The 13,541-nt window shown below is 51.5% G+C and overlaps 1 protein-coding gene across 3 annotated transcripts in view; it reads left to right on the top strand.

Annotated features, from left to right (window-relative positions):
- The window catches only part of DIAPH2 (diaphanous related formin 2), a 2,453,123-nt gene that overhangs the window by 1,471,372 nt on the left and 968,210 nt on the right, over positions 1-13,541 (top strand). For all 3 annotated transcript variants that reach the window (XM_073642200.1, XM_073642202.1, XM_073642201.1), the window contains one exon: positions 9,103-9,342. In XM_073642200.1, coding sequence (XP_073498301.1) covers positions 9,103-9,342 — 240 coding nt within the window. The remainder of the gene's footprint in view (positions 1-9,102; positions 9,343-13,541) is intronic.

The following is a 13,541-nucleotide window of genomic DNA, read 5'->3' as shown; positions in this document are numbered from 1 at the left end:
CTGAGATACACCGCTCAGCAGGAGGTATCACACGTGACCGGCTGAGATACACCGCTCAGCAGGCAGTATCACACGTGACCGGCTGAGATACACCGCTCAGCAGGAGGTATCACACGTGACCGGCTGAGATACACCGCTCAGCAGGAGGTATCACACGTGACCGGCTGAGATACACCGCTCAGCAGGCGGTATCACACGTGACCGGCTGAGATACACCGCTCAGCAGGAGGTATCACACGTGACCGGCTGAGATACACCGCTCAGCAGGAGGTATCACACGTGACCGGCTGAGATACACCGCTCAGCAGGAGGTATCACACGTGACCGGCTGAGATACACCGCTCAGCAGGAGGTATCACACGTGACCGGCTGAGATACACCGCTCAGCAGGAGGTATCACACGTGACCGGCTGAGATACACCGCTCAGCAGGCGGTATCACACGTGACCGGCTGAGATACACCGCTCAGCGAGACGAGACCGGCTGAGATACACCGCTCAGTGAGACGAGACCGGCTGAGATACACCGCTCAGCAGGAGGTATCACACGTGCCCGGCTGAGATACACCGCTCAACAGGAGGTATCACACGTGACCGGCTGAGATACACCGCTCAGCAGGAGGTATCACACGTGCCCGGCTGAGATACACCGCTCAGCAGGAGGTATCACACGTGACCGGCTGAGATACACCGCTCAGCAGGCGGTATCACACGTGCCCGGCTGAGATACACCGCTCAGCAGGAGGTATCACAAGTGCCCGGCTGAGATACACCGCTCAGCAGGAGGTATCACAAGTGACCGGCTGAGATACACCGCTCAGCAGGAGGTATCACACGTGACCGGCTGAGATACACCGCTCAGCAGGAGGTATCACGCGTGACCGGCTGAGATACACCACTCAGCAGGAGGTATCACACGTGACGGGCTGAGATACACCGCTCAGCAGGAGGTATCACACGAGACCGGCTGAGATACACCGCTCAGCAGGAGGTATCACATGTGACTGGCTGACATACACCGCTCAGCAGGAGGTATCACACGTGACTGGCTGAGATACACCGCTCAGCAGGAGGTATCACACGTGACCGGCTGAGATACACCGCTCAGCCGGAGGTATCACACGTGACCGGCTGAGATACACCGCTCAGCAGGAGGTATCACATGTGACCGGCTGAGATACACCGCTCAGCCGGAGGTATCACACGTGACCGGCTGAGATACACCGCTCAGCCGGAGGTATCACACGTGACCGGCTGAGATACACCGCTCAGCAGGAGGTATCACATGTGACCGGCTGAGATACACCGCTCAGCAGGCGGTATCACACGTGACCAGCTGAGATACACGGCACAGTATAGACTGGGATACACAGCTCAGCAGAGAATATCACACATCAGGGGATTAGATACCCCATGAGCAGATGGTATCACACATCAGAGGATTAGATACATACCACAGACGGTATCACACATCAGAGGATTAGATACATACCACAGACAGTATCACACATCAGAGGATTAGATACATACCACAGACGGTATCACACATCAGAGGATTAGATACATACCACAGACGGTATCACACTTTATTAGCTTTTAATGGCTCTTGTCCTGTTATTCTCGGACTTCTCACTTGTGATGTGGATCCTCCCAGACCCAGTGTGAGTAACGAGGGTCCGCACAGGACTTTCCCCAATGGACACTATTCCTTACAGCTAGAATCCATCCTCCATGTCCGGTCACATCGCGCATGACCTGCTATTAAATCTATGGTAATTTAATCAGATGCGACCTGTGATCAGAAATCCAGTCACGCTGGAGACATGCTGGAGTCATGGTGGAGTCATGCTGGAGTCACACAGGAGTCACGCTGGAGACATGATGGAATCATGGTGGAATCATGGTGGAGTCATGGTGGAGTCATGCTGGAGTCATGGTGGAGTCACACTGGAGTCACGCTGGAGACATGATGGAATCATGGTGGAATCATGGTGGAGTCATGGTGGAGTCATGGTGGAGTCATGCTGGAGTCACACTGGAGTCACGCTGGAGACATGATGGAATCATGGTGGAATCATGGTGGAGTCATGGTGGAGTCATGCTGGAGTCATGGTGGAGTCACACTGGAGTCACGCTGGAGACATGATGGAATCATGGTGGAGTCATGGTGGAGTCATGCTGGAATCATGCTGGAGTCACGCTGAAGTCACGCTGGAGACATGCTGGAGTCACACTGGAGTCACGCTGGAGACATGATGGAATCATGCTGGAGTCACGCTGAAGTCACGCTGGAGACATGCTGGAATCATGGTGGAATCATGGTGGAGTCATGGTGGAGTCATGCTGGAGTCATGGTGGAGTCACACTGGAGTCACGCTGAAGTCACGCTGGAGACATGCTGAAGTCACGCTGGAGTCACGCTGGAGTCACGCTGGAGTCGCGGTGGAGTCATGGTGGAGTCACACTGGAGTCACGCTGAAGTCACGCTGGAGACATGCTGGAGTCATGGAGTCACACTGGAGTCACGCTGAAGTCACGGTGGAGTCATGCTGGAGTCACGCTGGAGTCACGCTGGAGTCGCGGTGGAGTCATGCTGGAGTCACGCTGGAGTCACGCTGGAGTCACGCTGCAGTCATGGTGAAGTCGCGGTGGAGTCACGCTGGAGTCATGGTGGAGTCACGCTGAAGTCACGGTGGAGTCATGCTGGAGTCAAGCTGGAGTCACGCTGTAGTCATGCTGGAGTCATGCTGGAGTCACGCTGGAGTCATGCTGGAGTCATGGTGAAGTCATGGTGAAGTCGCGGTGGAGTCACGCTGGAGTCATGCTGGAGTTGCAGTGGAGTCGTGGTGGAGTCGTGGTGGAGTCTTGGTGGAGTCCCACTGGAGTCGTGGTGAAGTCACGCTGGAGTCATGGTGGCGTCGCGGTGGAGTCACGCTGGAGTCATGGTGGAGTTACGCTGGAGTCATGCTGGAGTCATGTTGAAGTCACGCTGGAGTCTTGGTGGAGTCTTGCAGTCACATTGGAGTCGTGGTGAAATCACGCTGGAGTCATGGTGGAGTCACGCTGGAGTCATGGTGGAGTCACGCTGGAGTCGTGGTGGAGTCACGCTGGAGACACGGTGGAGTTGCAGTGGAGTCATGCTGGAGTCTTGGTGGAGTCACCCTGCAGTCACGCTGGAGTCACGCTGGAGTCGAGGTGGATTCGCGGTGGAGTCGCGATGGAGTCACGCTGGAGTCATGGTGCAGTCATGGTGGGGTCGCGGTGGAGTCACGGTGGAGTTGCAGTGGAGTCGTGCTGGAGTCATGGTGGAATCGTGGTGGAGTCTTGGTGGAGTCACACTGGAGTCGTGGTGAAGTCACGCTGGATCACACTGGAGTCACGCTGGAGTCATGGTGGCGTCGTGGTGGAGTCATGGTGGAGTTGCGATGGAGTCACGCTGGAGACATGTTGGAGTCATGGTGGAGTCGTGGTGGAGTCTTCGTGGAGTCACGCTGGAGTCATGGTGGAGTCCTGGTGGAGTCATGGTGGAGTTGCGGTGGAGTCACGCTGGAGTCGTGGTGGAGTGACGCTGGAGACACGGTTGAGTTGCAGTGGAGTCGTGCTGGAGTCTTGGTAGAGTCACACTGGAGTCACGCTGGAGTCGTGGTGAAGTCACGCTGGAGTCGTGGTGGAGTCACGCTGGAGTCATGCTGGAGTCATGTTGGAGTCACGCTGGAGTCATGCTGGAGTCATGTTGAAGTCACGCTGGAGTCGTGGTGGAGTCTTGGAGTCACACTGGAGTCGTGGTGAAATCACGCTGGAGTCACGGTGGAGTCACGTTGGAGTCACGTTGGAGTCACGGTGGAGTCACGGTGGAGTCATGGTGGAGTCATGGTGGAGTCATGGTGGAGTCGCGGTGGAGTCATGGTGGAGTTGTGGTGGAGTCACGCTGGAGTCGTGGTGGAGTCACGCAGGAGACACGGTGGAGTTGCAGTGGAGTCGTGCTGGAGTCTTGGTGGAGTCACACTGCAGTCACACTGGAGTCACGCTGGAGTTGCGGTGGATTCGCGGTGGAGTCGCGATGGAGTCACGTTGGAGTCATGGTGCAGTCATGGTGGGATCGCGGTGGAGTCACGTGGAGTTGCAGTGGAATCGTGCTGGAGTCATGGTGGAATCGTGGTGGAGTCTTGGTGGAGTCACACTGGAGTCATGGTGAAGTCACACTGGATCACACTGGAATCATGCTGGAGTCATGGTGGCGTCGCGGTGAAGTCACGCTGGAGTCATGGTGGAGTTGCGGTGGAGTCACGCTGGAGACATGTTGGAGTCATGGTGGAGTCGTGGTGGAGTCTTCGTGGAGTTACACTGGAGTCACGCTGGAGTCATGGTGGAGTCATGGTGGAGTCATGGTGGAGTTGCGGTGGAGTCATGCTGGAGTCGTGGTGGAGTCTTGGTGGAGTCACACTGGAGTCGTGGTGAAGTCACGCTGGAGTCGTGGTGGAGTCACGCTGGAGTCACACTGGAGTCGTGGAGAAGTCACACTGGAGTCGTGGAGAAGTCACGCTGGAGTCGTGGTGGAGTCACGGTGAAATCATGGTGGGAATCAGTACATGTGTTGTCGCCGTGTAGCCAGAGACATATTCTTACAGAAGTCTCTAGCATGGATACATTGTGTAGAGCTGGTGAGATAACAAAATGAAGCTAAATGGAAGTTCTTTCTTCCCGACCAAGGAGACGTCATTGTGCAGTCACCTCTGAGGGCCGGTGCTGGAGTCATGGTGGAGTCACGCTGGAGTTGCGGTGGAGTCACCCGGAGTCGTGGTGGAGTCACGCTGGAGACACGGTGGAGTTGCAGTGAAGTCATGCTGGAGTCTTGGTGGAGTCACCCTGCAGTCACGCTGGAGTCACGCTGGAGTCGAGGTGGATTCGCGGTGGAGTCGCGATGGAGTCACGCTGGAGTCATGGTGCAGTCATGGTGGGGTCGCGGTGGAGTCACGGTGGAGTTGCAGTGGAGTCGTGCTGGAGTCATGGTGGAATCGTGGTGGAGTCTTGGTGGAGTCACACTGGAGTCGTGGTGAAGTCACGCTGGATCACACTGGAGTCACGCTGGAGTCATGGTGGCGTCGCGGTGGAGTCACGCTGGAGTCATGGTGGAGTTGCGATGGAGTCACGCTGGAGACATGTTGGAGTCATGGTGGAGTCGTGGTGGAGTCTTCGTGGAGTCACGCTGGAGTCATGGTGGAGTCATGGTGGAGTTGCGGTGGAGTTGCGGTGGAGTCATGCTGGAGTCATGGTGGAGTGACGCTGGAGACACGGTGGAGTTGCAGTGGAGTCGTGCTGGAGTCTTGGTAGAGTCACACTGGAGTCGTGGTGAAGTCACGCTGGAGTCGTGGTGGAGTCACGCTGGAGTCATGCTGGAGTCATGTTGAAGTCACGCTGGAGTCGTGGTGGAGTCTTGGAGTCACACTGGAGTCGTGGTGAAATCACGCTGGAGTCACGCTGGAGTCATGGTGGAGTCACGTTGGAGTCATGGTGGAGTCATGGTGGAGTCATGGTGGAGTCATGGTGGAGTCGCGGTGGAGTCATGGTGGAGTTGTGGTGGAGTCACGCTGGAGTCGTGGTGGAGTCACGCTGGAGACACGGTGGAGTTGCAGTGGAGTCATGCTGGAGTCATGCTGGAGTCTTGCTGGAGTCACGCTGGAGTCGCGCTGGAGTCGCGGTGGATTCGCGATAGAGTCACGCTGGAGTCATGGTGCAGTCATGGTGGGGTCGCGGTGGAGTCACGGTGGAGTTGCAGTGGAGTCGTGCTGGAGTCATGGTGGAATCGTGGTGGAGTCACACTGGAGTTGTGGTGAAGTCACGCTGGATCACACTGGAGTCACGCTGGAGTCATGGTGGCGTCGCGGTGGAGTCACGCTGGAGTCATGGTGGAGTTGCGATGGAGTCACGCTGGAGACATGTTGGAGTCATGGTGGAGTCGTGGTGGAGTCTTCGTGGAGTCACGCTGGAGTCATGGTGGAGTCATGGTGGAGTCATGGTGGAGTTGCGGTGGAGTTGCGGTGGAGTCACGCTGGAGTCATGCTGGAGTCATGTTGAAGTTGCGATGGAGTGACGCTGGAGACACGGTGGAGTTGCAGTGGAGTCGTGCTGGAGTCTTGGTAGAGTCACACTGGAGTCACGCTGGAGTCGTGGTGAAGTCACGCTGGAGTCGTGGTGGAGTCACGCTGGAGTCATGCTGGAGTCATGTTGAAGTCACGCTGGAGTCACGCTGGAGTCATGCTGGAGTCATGTTGAAGTCACGCTGGAGTCGTGGTGGAGTCTTGGAGTCACACTGGAGTCGTGGTGAAATCACGCTGGAGTCACGCTGGAGTCATGGTGGAGTCATGGTGGAGTCACGTTGGAGTCACGTTGGAGTCACGGTGGAGTCATGGTGGAGTCATGGTGGAGTCATGGTGGAGTCATGGTGGAGTTGTGGTGGAGTCACGCTGGAGTCGTGGTGGAGTCACGCTGGAGACACGGTGGAGTTGCAGTGGAGTCGTGCTGGAGTCTTGGTGGAGTCACACTGGAGTCACGCTGGAGTCGCGGTGGATTCGCGGTGGAGTCGCGATGGAGTCACGCTGGAGTCATGGTGCAGTCATGGTGGGATCGCGGTGGAGTCACGTGGAGTTGCAGTGGAATCGTGCTGGAGTCATGGTGGAATCGTGGTGGAGTCTTGGTGGAGTCACACTGGAGTCGTGGTGAAGTCACACTGGATCACACTGGAGTCATGCTGGAGTCATGGTGGCGTCGCGGTGAAGTCACGCTGGAGTCATGGTGGAGTTGCAGTGGAGTCACGCTGGAGACATGTTGGAGTCATGGTGGAGTCATGGTGGAGTCTTCGTGGAGTCACACTGGAGTCACGCTGGAGTCATGGTGGAGTCATGGTGGAGTCATGGTGGAGTTGCGGTGGAGTCATGCTGGAGTCGTGGTGGAGTCTTGGTGGAGTCACACTGGAGTCGTGGTGAAGTCACGCTGGAGTCGTGGTGGAGTCACGCTGGAGTCACACTGGAGTCGTGGAGAAGTCACACTGGAGTCGTGGAGAAGTCACGCTGGAGTCGTGGTGGAGTCACGGTGAAATCATGGTGGGAATCAGTACATGTGTTGTCGCCGTGTAGCCAGAGACATATTCTTACAGAAGTCTCTAGCATGGATACATTGTGTAGAGCTGGTGAGATAACAAAATGAAGCTAAATGGAAGTTCTTTCTTCCCGACCAAGGAGACGTCATTGTGCAGTCACCTCTGAGGGCCGGTGCTGTTGTAACCTTGCAGAAGACTAATGATCTGAGACCCTTCTGTGACCCTTGACATTCTGACTTATGTTTGATAGAGAAGATCTCATCTGACCCCGGATATTCATCTTGGGTCTGTCTTTACTTTCCAGCTGCCTCTATTCCAACTCTGCAACGTCCTGTCCACAAAACCTTCTCCATTACATTCATATGAGAGAATGGAGGCAAGGAGAATAGCGATGGAAAGAGGACCAGTGCCTCCATGAAGCACAGAGTATTTCAGGAGAGGATGGTGCTAATCTTGTGTGAGCATTCACCAGTCCATTCATGATACTCATCTGCGTTTAAAATGCATGAGTGCAATCTGATAAAAAATCAGATTGCAGTCTGACCATTGTTAATCTATGAGTTCCAGTCATCTGTGATTTTTTTCTCAGCTCAGATCAGACTGAGAAAAAAATTGCAGCATGCTGCGAGTGGCCGCGTATATTGGACGAGAAAAAAATCATGGCCTGTGTGCAGTGCGCTTTTTGCACACCTGTCTCCTAGAAAACCCGATATTTCATCAGCCAAGTACAGTAAAATGACAGTGGGACAAGTCAGAATAGAGTAGATATAGATAGAAGAAAAAATGGCGTGGGGTCCTGCATATAATTCTTAACCAGCTGATGGAAAGTGGATAGCTGGGGCTGATGTTTATAGCCTGGGAAGGGAGTAATAAACATGGATCTTCCCAGGCTATTAATATCAGCTCACAGCTGTATACTTAGCCTTTACTTGTTATTAAAATGGGGGACCCCCCCAAAAAATGGCGTGGGGTCCTGCTTATAATTCTTAACTAGCTGATGGAAAGTGGATAGCTGGGGCTGATGTTTATAGCCTGGGAAGGGAGTAATAAACATGGATCTTCCCAGGCTATTAATATCAGCTCACAGCTGTATACTTAGCCTTTACTTGTTATTAAAATGGGGGACCCCCCCAAAAAATGGCATGGGTCCCCCTATAACTAATAATCAGCAAAGGCTAGGCAGACAGATCTGGGCTGATATTAATTGCCATGGGTATTGACCCCCTCCCAGACTAAAAACATCAGCTCTCAGCTGCCCCAGAAAAGGTGCATCCATAAGATCCCCTGGTGCTATGACAAGTGAAGTAATAGTTGTGGGTTGATGTCAGCTGTTTTATGTCCGCTGACATCAAGCCCAGGGGTTAGTAATGGAGAAGTGTCTATAAGACACCGCTATTGCTAACCATGTAGTCAAAAGTAATTAACACACACACAGAGTAAAGTCCTTTATTTGAATTAAGCACTCCCTCCTCTTTTACCCATTAATTAATGAAAAATGCTAAATAAAAAACATATTTCTCACCTGACCGGCGATAATCCATTTGTCCAGTGATGAGACCAACGGCATGATGCAACCGTTCAGCCTGGCATCGAGCAGACACCGAGCTGCGCATGAGAGCAATAAGGTGCGGAGTTCATAGCCGATGATCTCCGGTCACCTTAGTGACGTCAGTGCTCGCGGATTGAGAACTTTTAAAAAATACAAAAGAAAATGGTCTGAAATGTGGACACGTAACTGCGCTCGTCTGCCGCTGAGTGTGCCGCTGAGTGTGCCGCTGAGTGTGCCGCTGAGTGTGCCGCTGAGTGTGCGTGCTGCAGGCTGCTGGTCTTCACGAGTCTTTTCCAAGCAATTAATGGCTTTGTAGCACTTCTGTGATTAAGGAAATGTTTAAGGAAATAATTGTGCTGGTGCAATGTCCTGTCCGCACAGGGGGCATGAAGACCAGTCAGGGGTCACATACTGATGGAAGGGGCCGTAATACATTCATTGTATGCTTCTTATTACAGATGAGCACAGTGAAAATGCTGCGGCCGCGTCTGAACGGGATTCTCTTTAAGTTGACCTTTGAAGAACATATAAGCAACATCAAGCCCGATATCATAGCGGTGACACTGGCCTGCGAGGAGCTGAAGAAGAGCGAAAACTTCAAGAAAATGCTAGAATTGGTGTTACTGGTGGGAAATTATATGAACTCTGGCTCCAGGAATGCAAAGTCCCTCGGCTTCAACATCAGCTTCCTCTGCAAGGTAAGAGATGGTACAAGTCATGTGATTAATATGATTGACATGGGCGGCGGAGAAGCAGATGACGGCTGCGTCATGGAGGACGACTGCGGGTGCACGAGGGGACGGCCCTCAGATGGACGTATGCATCATAGTGTAAGACTTTGCAGCAATGAATATGCATGGAGGCACAGTACAATTAGTAGTATTATTATTATTATTATTAGCATTTCCATTCTTTTACCAATAAACATTTAGCAATAGTAAAAGTCTGCTGCATCTACCATTGTACTTTAGCCTCTACTAAATTCTCCATCAGACAAGGACCTTGTTACCGAGCCTACTAGGATCAGCCATTTCCACAAAGAGCGCAGAGATCAGGTTTATTCAGGCTTCAGTATAAGACTTCTTAACGTGTCTTCTGGTGACTGTTCAGACTGAGCCGTTCTGTGTGAAGATATGAGGACTTACACTATTTGTGCCCTGTGTATAATGCAGTCTGCACGTCTGTCCATTACGAGTTTTCCCCTCTGCAGACTCTGTCTCTGGTTTTCGTTGCCTCTGAGCTAATGTCTGTAGACGAGCTGCTGTGATGTCTCCCGGGGAGATCACAACTGACATGAGCCGGTCCTGTTCTCTTGTCTGATTGTAGCACATAGTCAGAAGGAGCAGAGTGGGAGACATTATACAGAAGTACTGAGCAGAGTAACTGTGAATCCAGCTGTGGGGTGAGATAAAACACTTACTAGAAGATTCAGCATAGATGACAGTATACAGCAGAACTGAGAAGAGTAACTGTGAATCCAGATGTGGGGTGAGATTATACACTTACTAGAAGATTCAGCATAGATGACATTGCACAGCAGTACTGAACAAATTAACTGTGAATCCAGATGTGGGGTGAGATTAAACACTTATAAAAAGTTTTGGCATAGATGACATTATATAGCAGTACTGGGCATTGTAACTGTAAATCCCGCTCTTGGGTGAGATAAAACACTTACAAAGAGCAGCAGCAATGAAAAACTATATTTCTGAGAACTGTAGATGTGACTCCAGCTTTGGGGTGTGCTAAAACACTGACTAGAAAGCAAGAGCAGCAACAACATGGTAGGTGTTAAAAAGGAGTACTTAACAGTGTAGCTGTGGATTCAGCTCTGGGATGAGATTAAACACTATAATGAAGCAGCATGGAGAACATTATTCGGCAAGTACTGAGCAGTGTAGTTGTGAATCCAGCGCTACAGTAAAAACACTGACAAGATAGTATGGTGTCATCATGGTGGATATTACATAGCAGTACTGAATAGCTGTGATTCCAGCTCTGGAATGAGATAAAACACCTACTGTAAAGCAGCAGTAGCAGCTTGGAGGTCCTGGCTTCAATCCTAATTGTGCTGTGCTTTATTATGTGTTGTGTACTAATGGCCTGGATATGACTGATGTCTGCGGTGACCTCGCTGGGTGCCCAGCCGCAGGCAGCACTAGCTCCGCTCCATCTTTGATGTTCTGTCAGCGCTGACAGCTTTCCGGCAGGCGTCCCTCAGTGATGCATTAACCTTGCTCTTCATCCCGGGCCGCCGTTCTTTACACTTCTGTCCCCATCATGTTGGAGCAGTTCACTGACGGCCCCTCCACTCTCCTGCAGGTAAATAATTCACGGCCGCTCTTATTTCTTCCAGGTAACTTTACTTTTCTTTGATGACAGCTCCTTGATCTTTGACGGAATTTTGTGCCATTTATTCCCATACAAGCAAATGCTTTCTGGCATCTCAATTATTAAAGGAGCCGATCATCTGAGATGATTCCAAACAAAAAGTGCAAGGGGAAGAGAAGGGACGGCTTTCTGCGAGCTGTAATTATGACTGACGCTGCAAAATTAAAAGCAGAAGTGAAATTGAAAAGCAAAAGCCTTGCGGTAATTGGCGCGGCAGAGTCTGCTTATTTATGGGCGAGCGGCAGTCACATACAGTTAATCGGAGAGGGTTTGTGACTTTTTTTGGGATTAGGAGGGATTGGGGATTAAACTGTGCATTGTAAATACGAGCTAGAAGATTGGTTTCTTGCTTCGGAGCCGCCGTGCTTCATCCTCGGCTGAATCAAGCAAGGATTACCCTGGTTTAGCTGTGTCTGCTACATTAAACACGCTGCGGTCAGTGGTCAGCACAACGGAAGCGGATCGTGCATCTCCTGGAAAGTGAGCGGCGGCGTCCTGAGCCCTGGTTTATTGCAGACACATCAATCAATCTGCAGAAAACTGGAAATTCATTTATGGTATTAAATCAAATTGCTGAATAACAGCTGAAATAATACACAATCTCCCACTCATAGAGTTTTCTAATGTGATCCTGGATCATGTAATGACTGGGACCAGCAGGGGGCAGAGTAGACAACGCTGTAAATACGAACTCCCCGGGGGTGGGGATTCATGGCTATGGGCGTAGTCACCACTACAGCATGTACCACCCACGCTGATCACAAGATGCTGGGAACACGGAGTTAATCCCTGGGATGAGCCGGGCCACTCGCTGTCATCCTCTTGTTAATCCCTGGGATGAGCCGGGCCACTCGCTGTCATCCTCTTGTTAATCCCTGGGATGAGCCGGGCTTCTCGCTGTCATCCTCTTGTCAGGCTCTTACTCCATCAGATAACACGCTTTATGAGAAGTAAACTCTGAGGAGCGGACCCGGCGCCTGCCAAACTTCAGACAAATCACAGTAATCTGCGGGGAAGCATCACGTAGGTTTAGAGGAAGGAGATTAGGATTGTCAAATCGAACGCTGCTGTGCACAGTCCTCTGCTGGCGCACGGATCCTCGGCTGACGCAGACACTTCCCATTAGGATATAATCAGAAACATTTGCATCGACGATCAGAACTCATCAAAACCGGAGTATTGTCCGGATCCACCACTCCCCCATTCTCATCTGTCAGTTGCAGACACATCACTTTCACTGATCTCCTCTGATGATCATAGAAGCGTAGATACTTTGTAAAATCTGGAATCCTGTGTGTACTGCCCCCTGGGACTGGGGGTAAGGAAGCCCTCAATAAGTGGAAGTGCGGAGAGAACAGTCCCACGTCAAACGCTTCCTTTAGAAGTGCATTGAGCTGTAGGTTGGATTGCTGCAAAAGGGGAAAAAAAAAAAAAACCTCTTTAAATCTTCTTCCTTAGCGAGTGTGAGCGAGCTGAGTGTGACCGGAGCGTAAGTGCAAACTGAAGTAAGTGTGTGACTTGTGATTCAGTGAAGAGGTATTGGGAATCCTGCAGAAAATACCTGTGTGAATTGCTGAGTTACTGAATTGTAAGCTGCTCATTCCTTTTCTACCTGTTTAATTTTATTGGGCTTTTTAAAACCTATTTTCTCTCTACACTTTTACAGTCTCTTATTTTACTACCTGTGTGTTTAAGGGTTAACTACATTGCACTAAAATCCTGAGGTGTAGCTATACTCACAAGGGTTTAATTAAGGGTGAGGGGTCATAATTAAGGGTTTATAAGGGGCAGCTGGTTGGGGCCTCCAGTCCACTGGAAGTGCACTGAGCTGTAGGTTGGATTGCTGCTAAGGGGTGGGGGGATGGGACTCTTTAAATCTTCTTCCTTAGCGAGTGTGAACGAGCTGAGTGTGACGGTAGCGTACATGCGAACAGAAGTAAGTGTGCGACTTGTGATTCAGTGACCTTGGATTCAGGGAGTTTGGAAGGGAGGACTTTGGACTGAATTGCTGTCTGTATTTTATTAATTCTTTACATTTCTTTTTACCTAACATTTCTGTCTAGTGAGTTCCCCATTATGAAATGAGCTCCATTATTGACAATGCTATCCAGTGTACATCTTCCACATGTATGCAATCCTTGAACAGCCGGTCGTGGGTGCATACTGCTGTGCGAGATGTGAGTGTAGCACCCTGAGGATTCGGCTGCTACAGGGGTATTGCACCTCAACCCAGAGGTGTGATATTCCACTCCCGGGTAAGGATGGAGTGTGGATCTGAGCTCGGTAGGCTGCATGCACTACACACATCCCATTTCCGAGGGGCAGGCCGACGGTACTCCCACTTAGAAATGTGCAGGTACGACCGAGTCTGTTCCTGGCTGGAGTGGGAGGGGGGTGGTACATCCCAAGTAGTGTAGGGGCAGATAGGGGGAGCAGCCTGGGTAAAGATAGGAGCTCATTGGGTGCTGGTCACCTGAGCTCACACATAGAGGGAGTATATAAGGTG

Source organism: Phyllobates terribilis, unplaced genomic scaffold, assembly GCF_046119375.1.
Source record: "Phyllobates terribilis strain yellow unplaced genomic scaffold, ASM4611937v1 Scaffold_7__3_contigs__length_470593459, whole genome shotgun sequence".
Taxonomy (NCBI): Eukaryota; Metazoa; Chordata; class Amphibia; order Anura; family Dendrobatidae; genus Phyllobates; species Phyllobates terribilis.
Note: the sequence above shows the minus strand (reverse complement) of the source record. Positions and strands in the feature narration are given on the sequence as shown.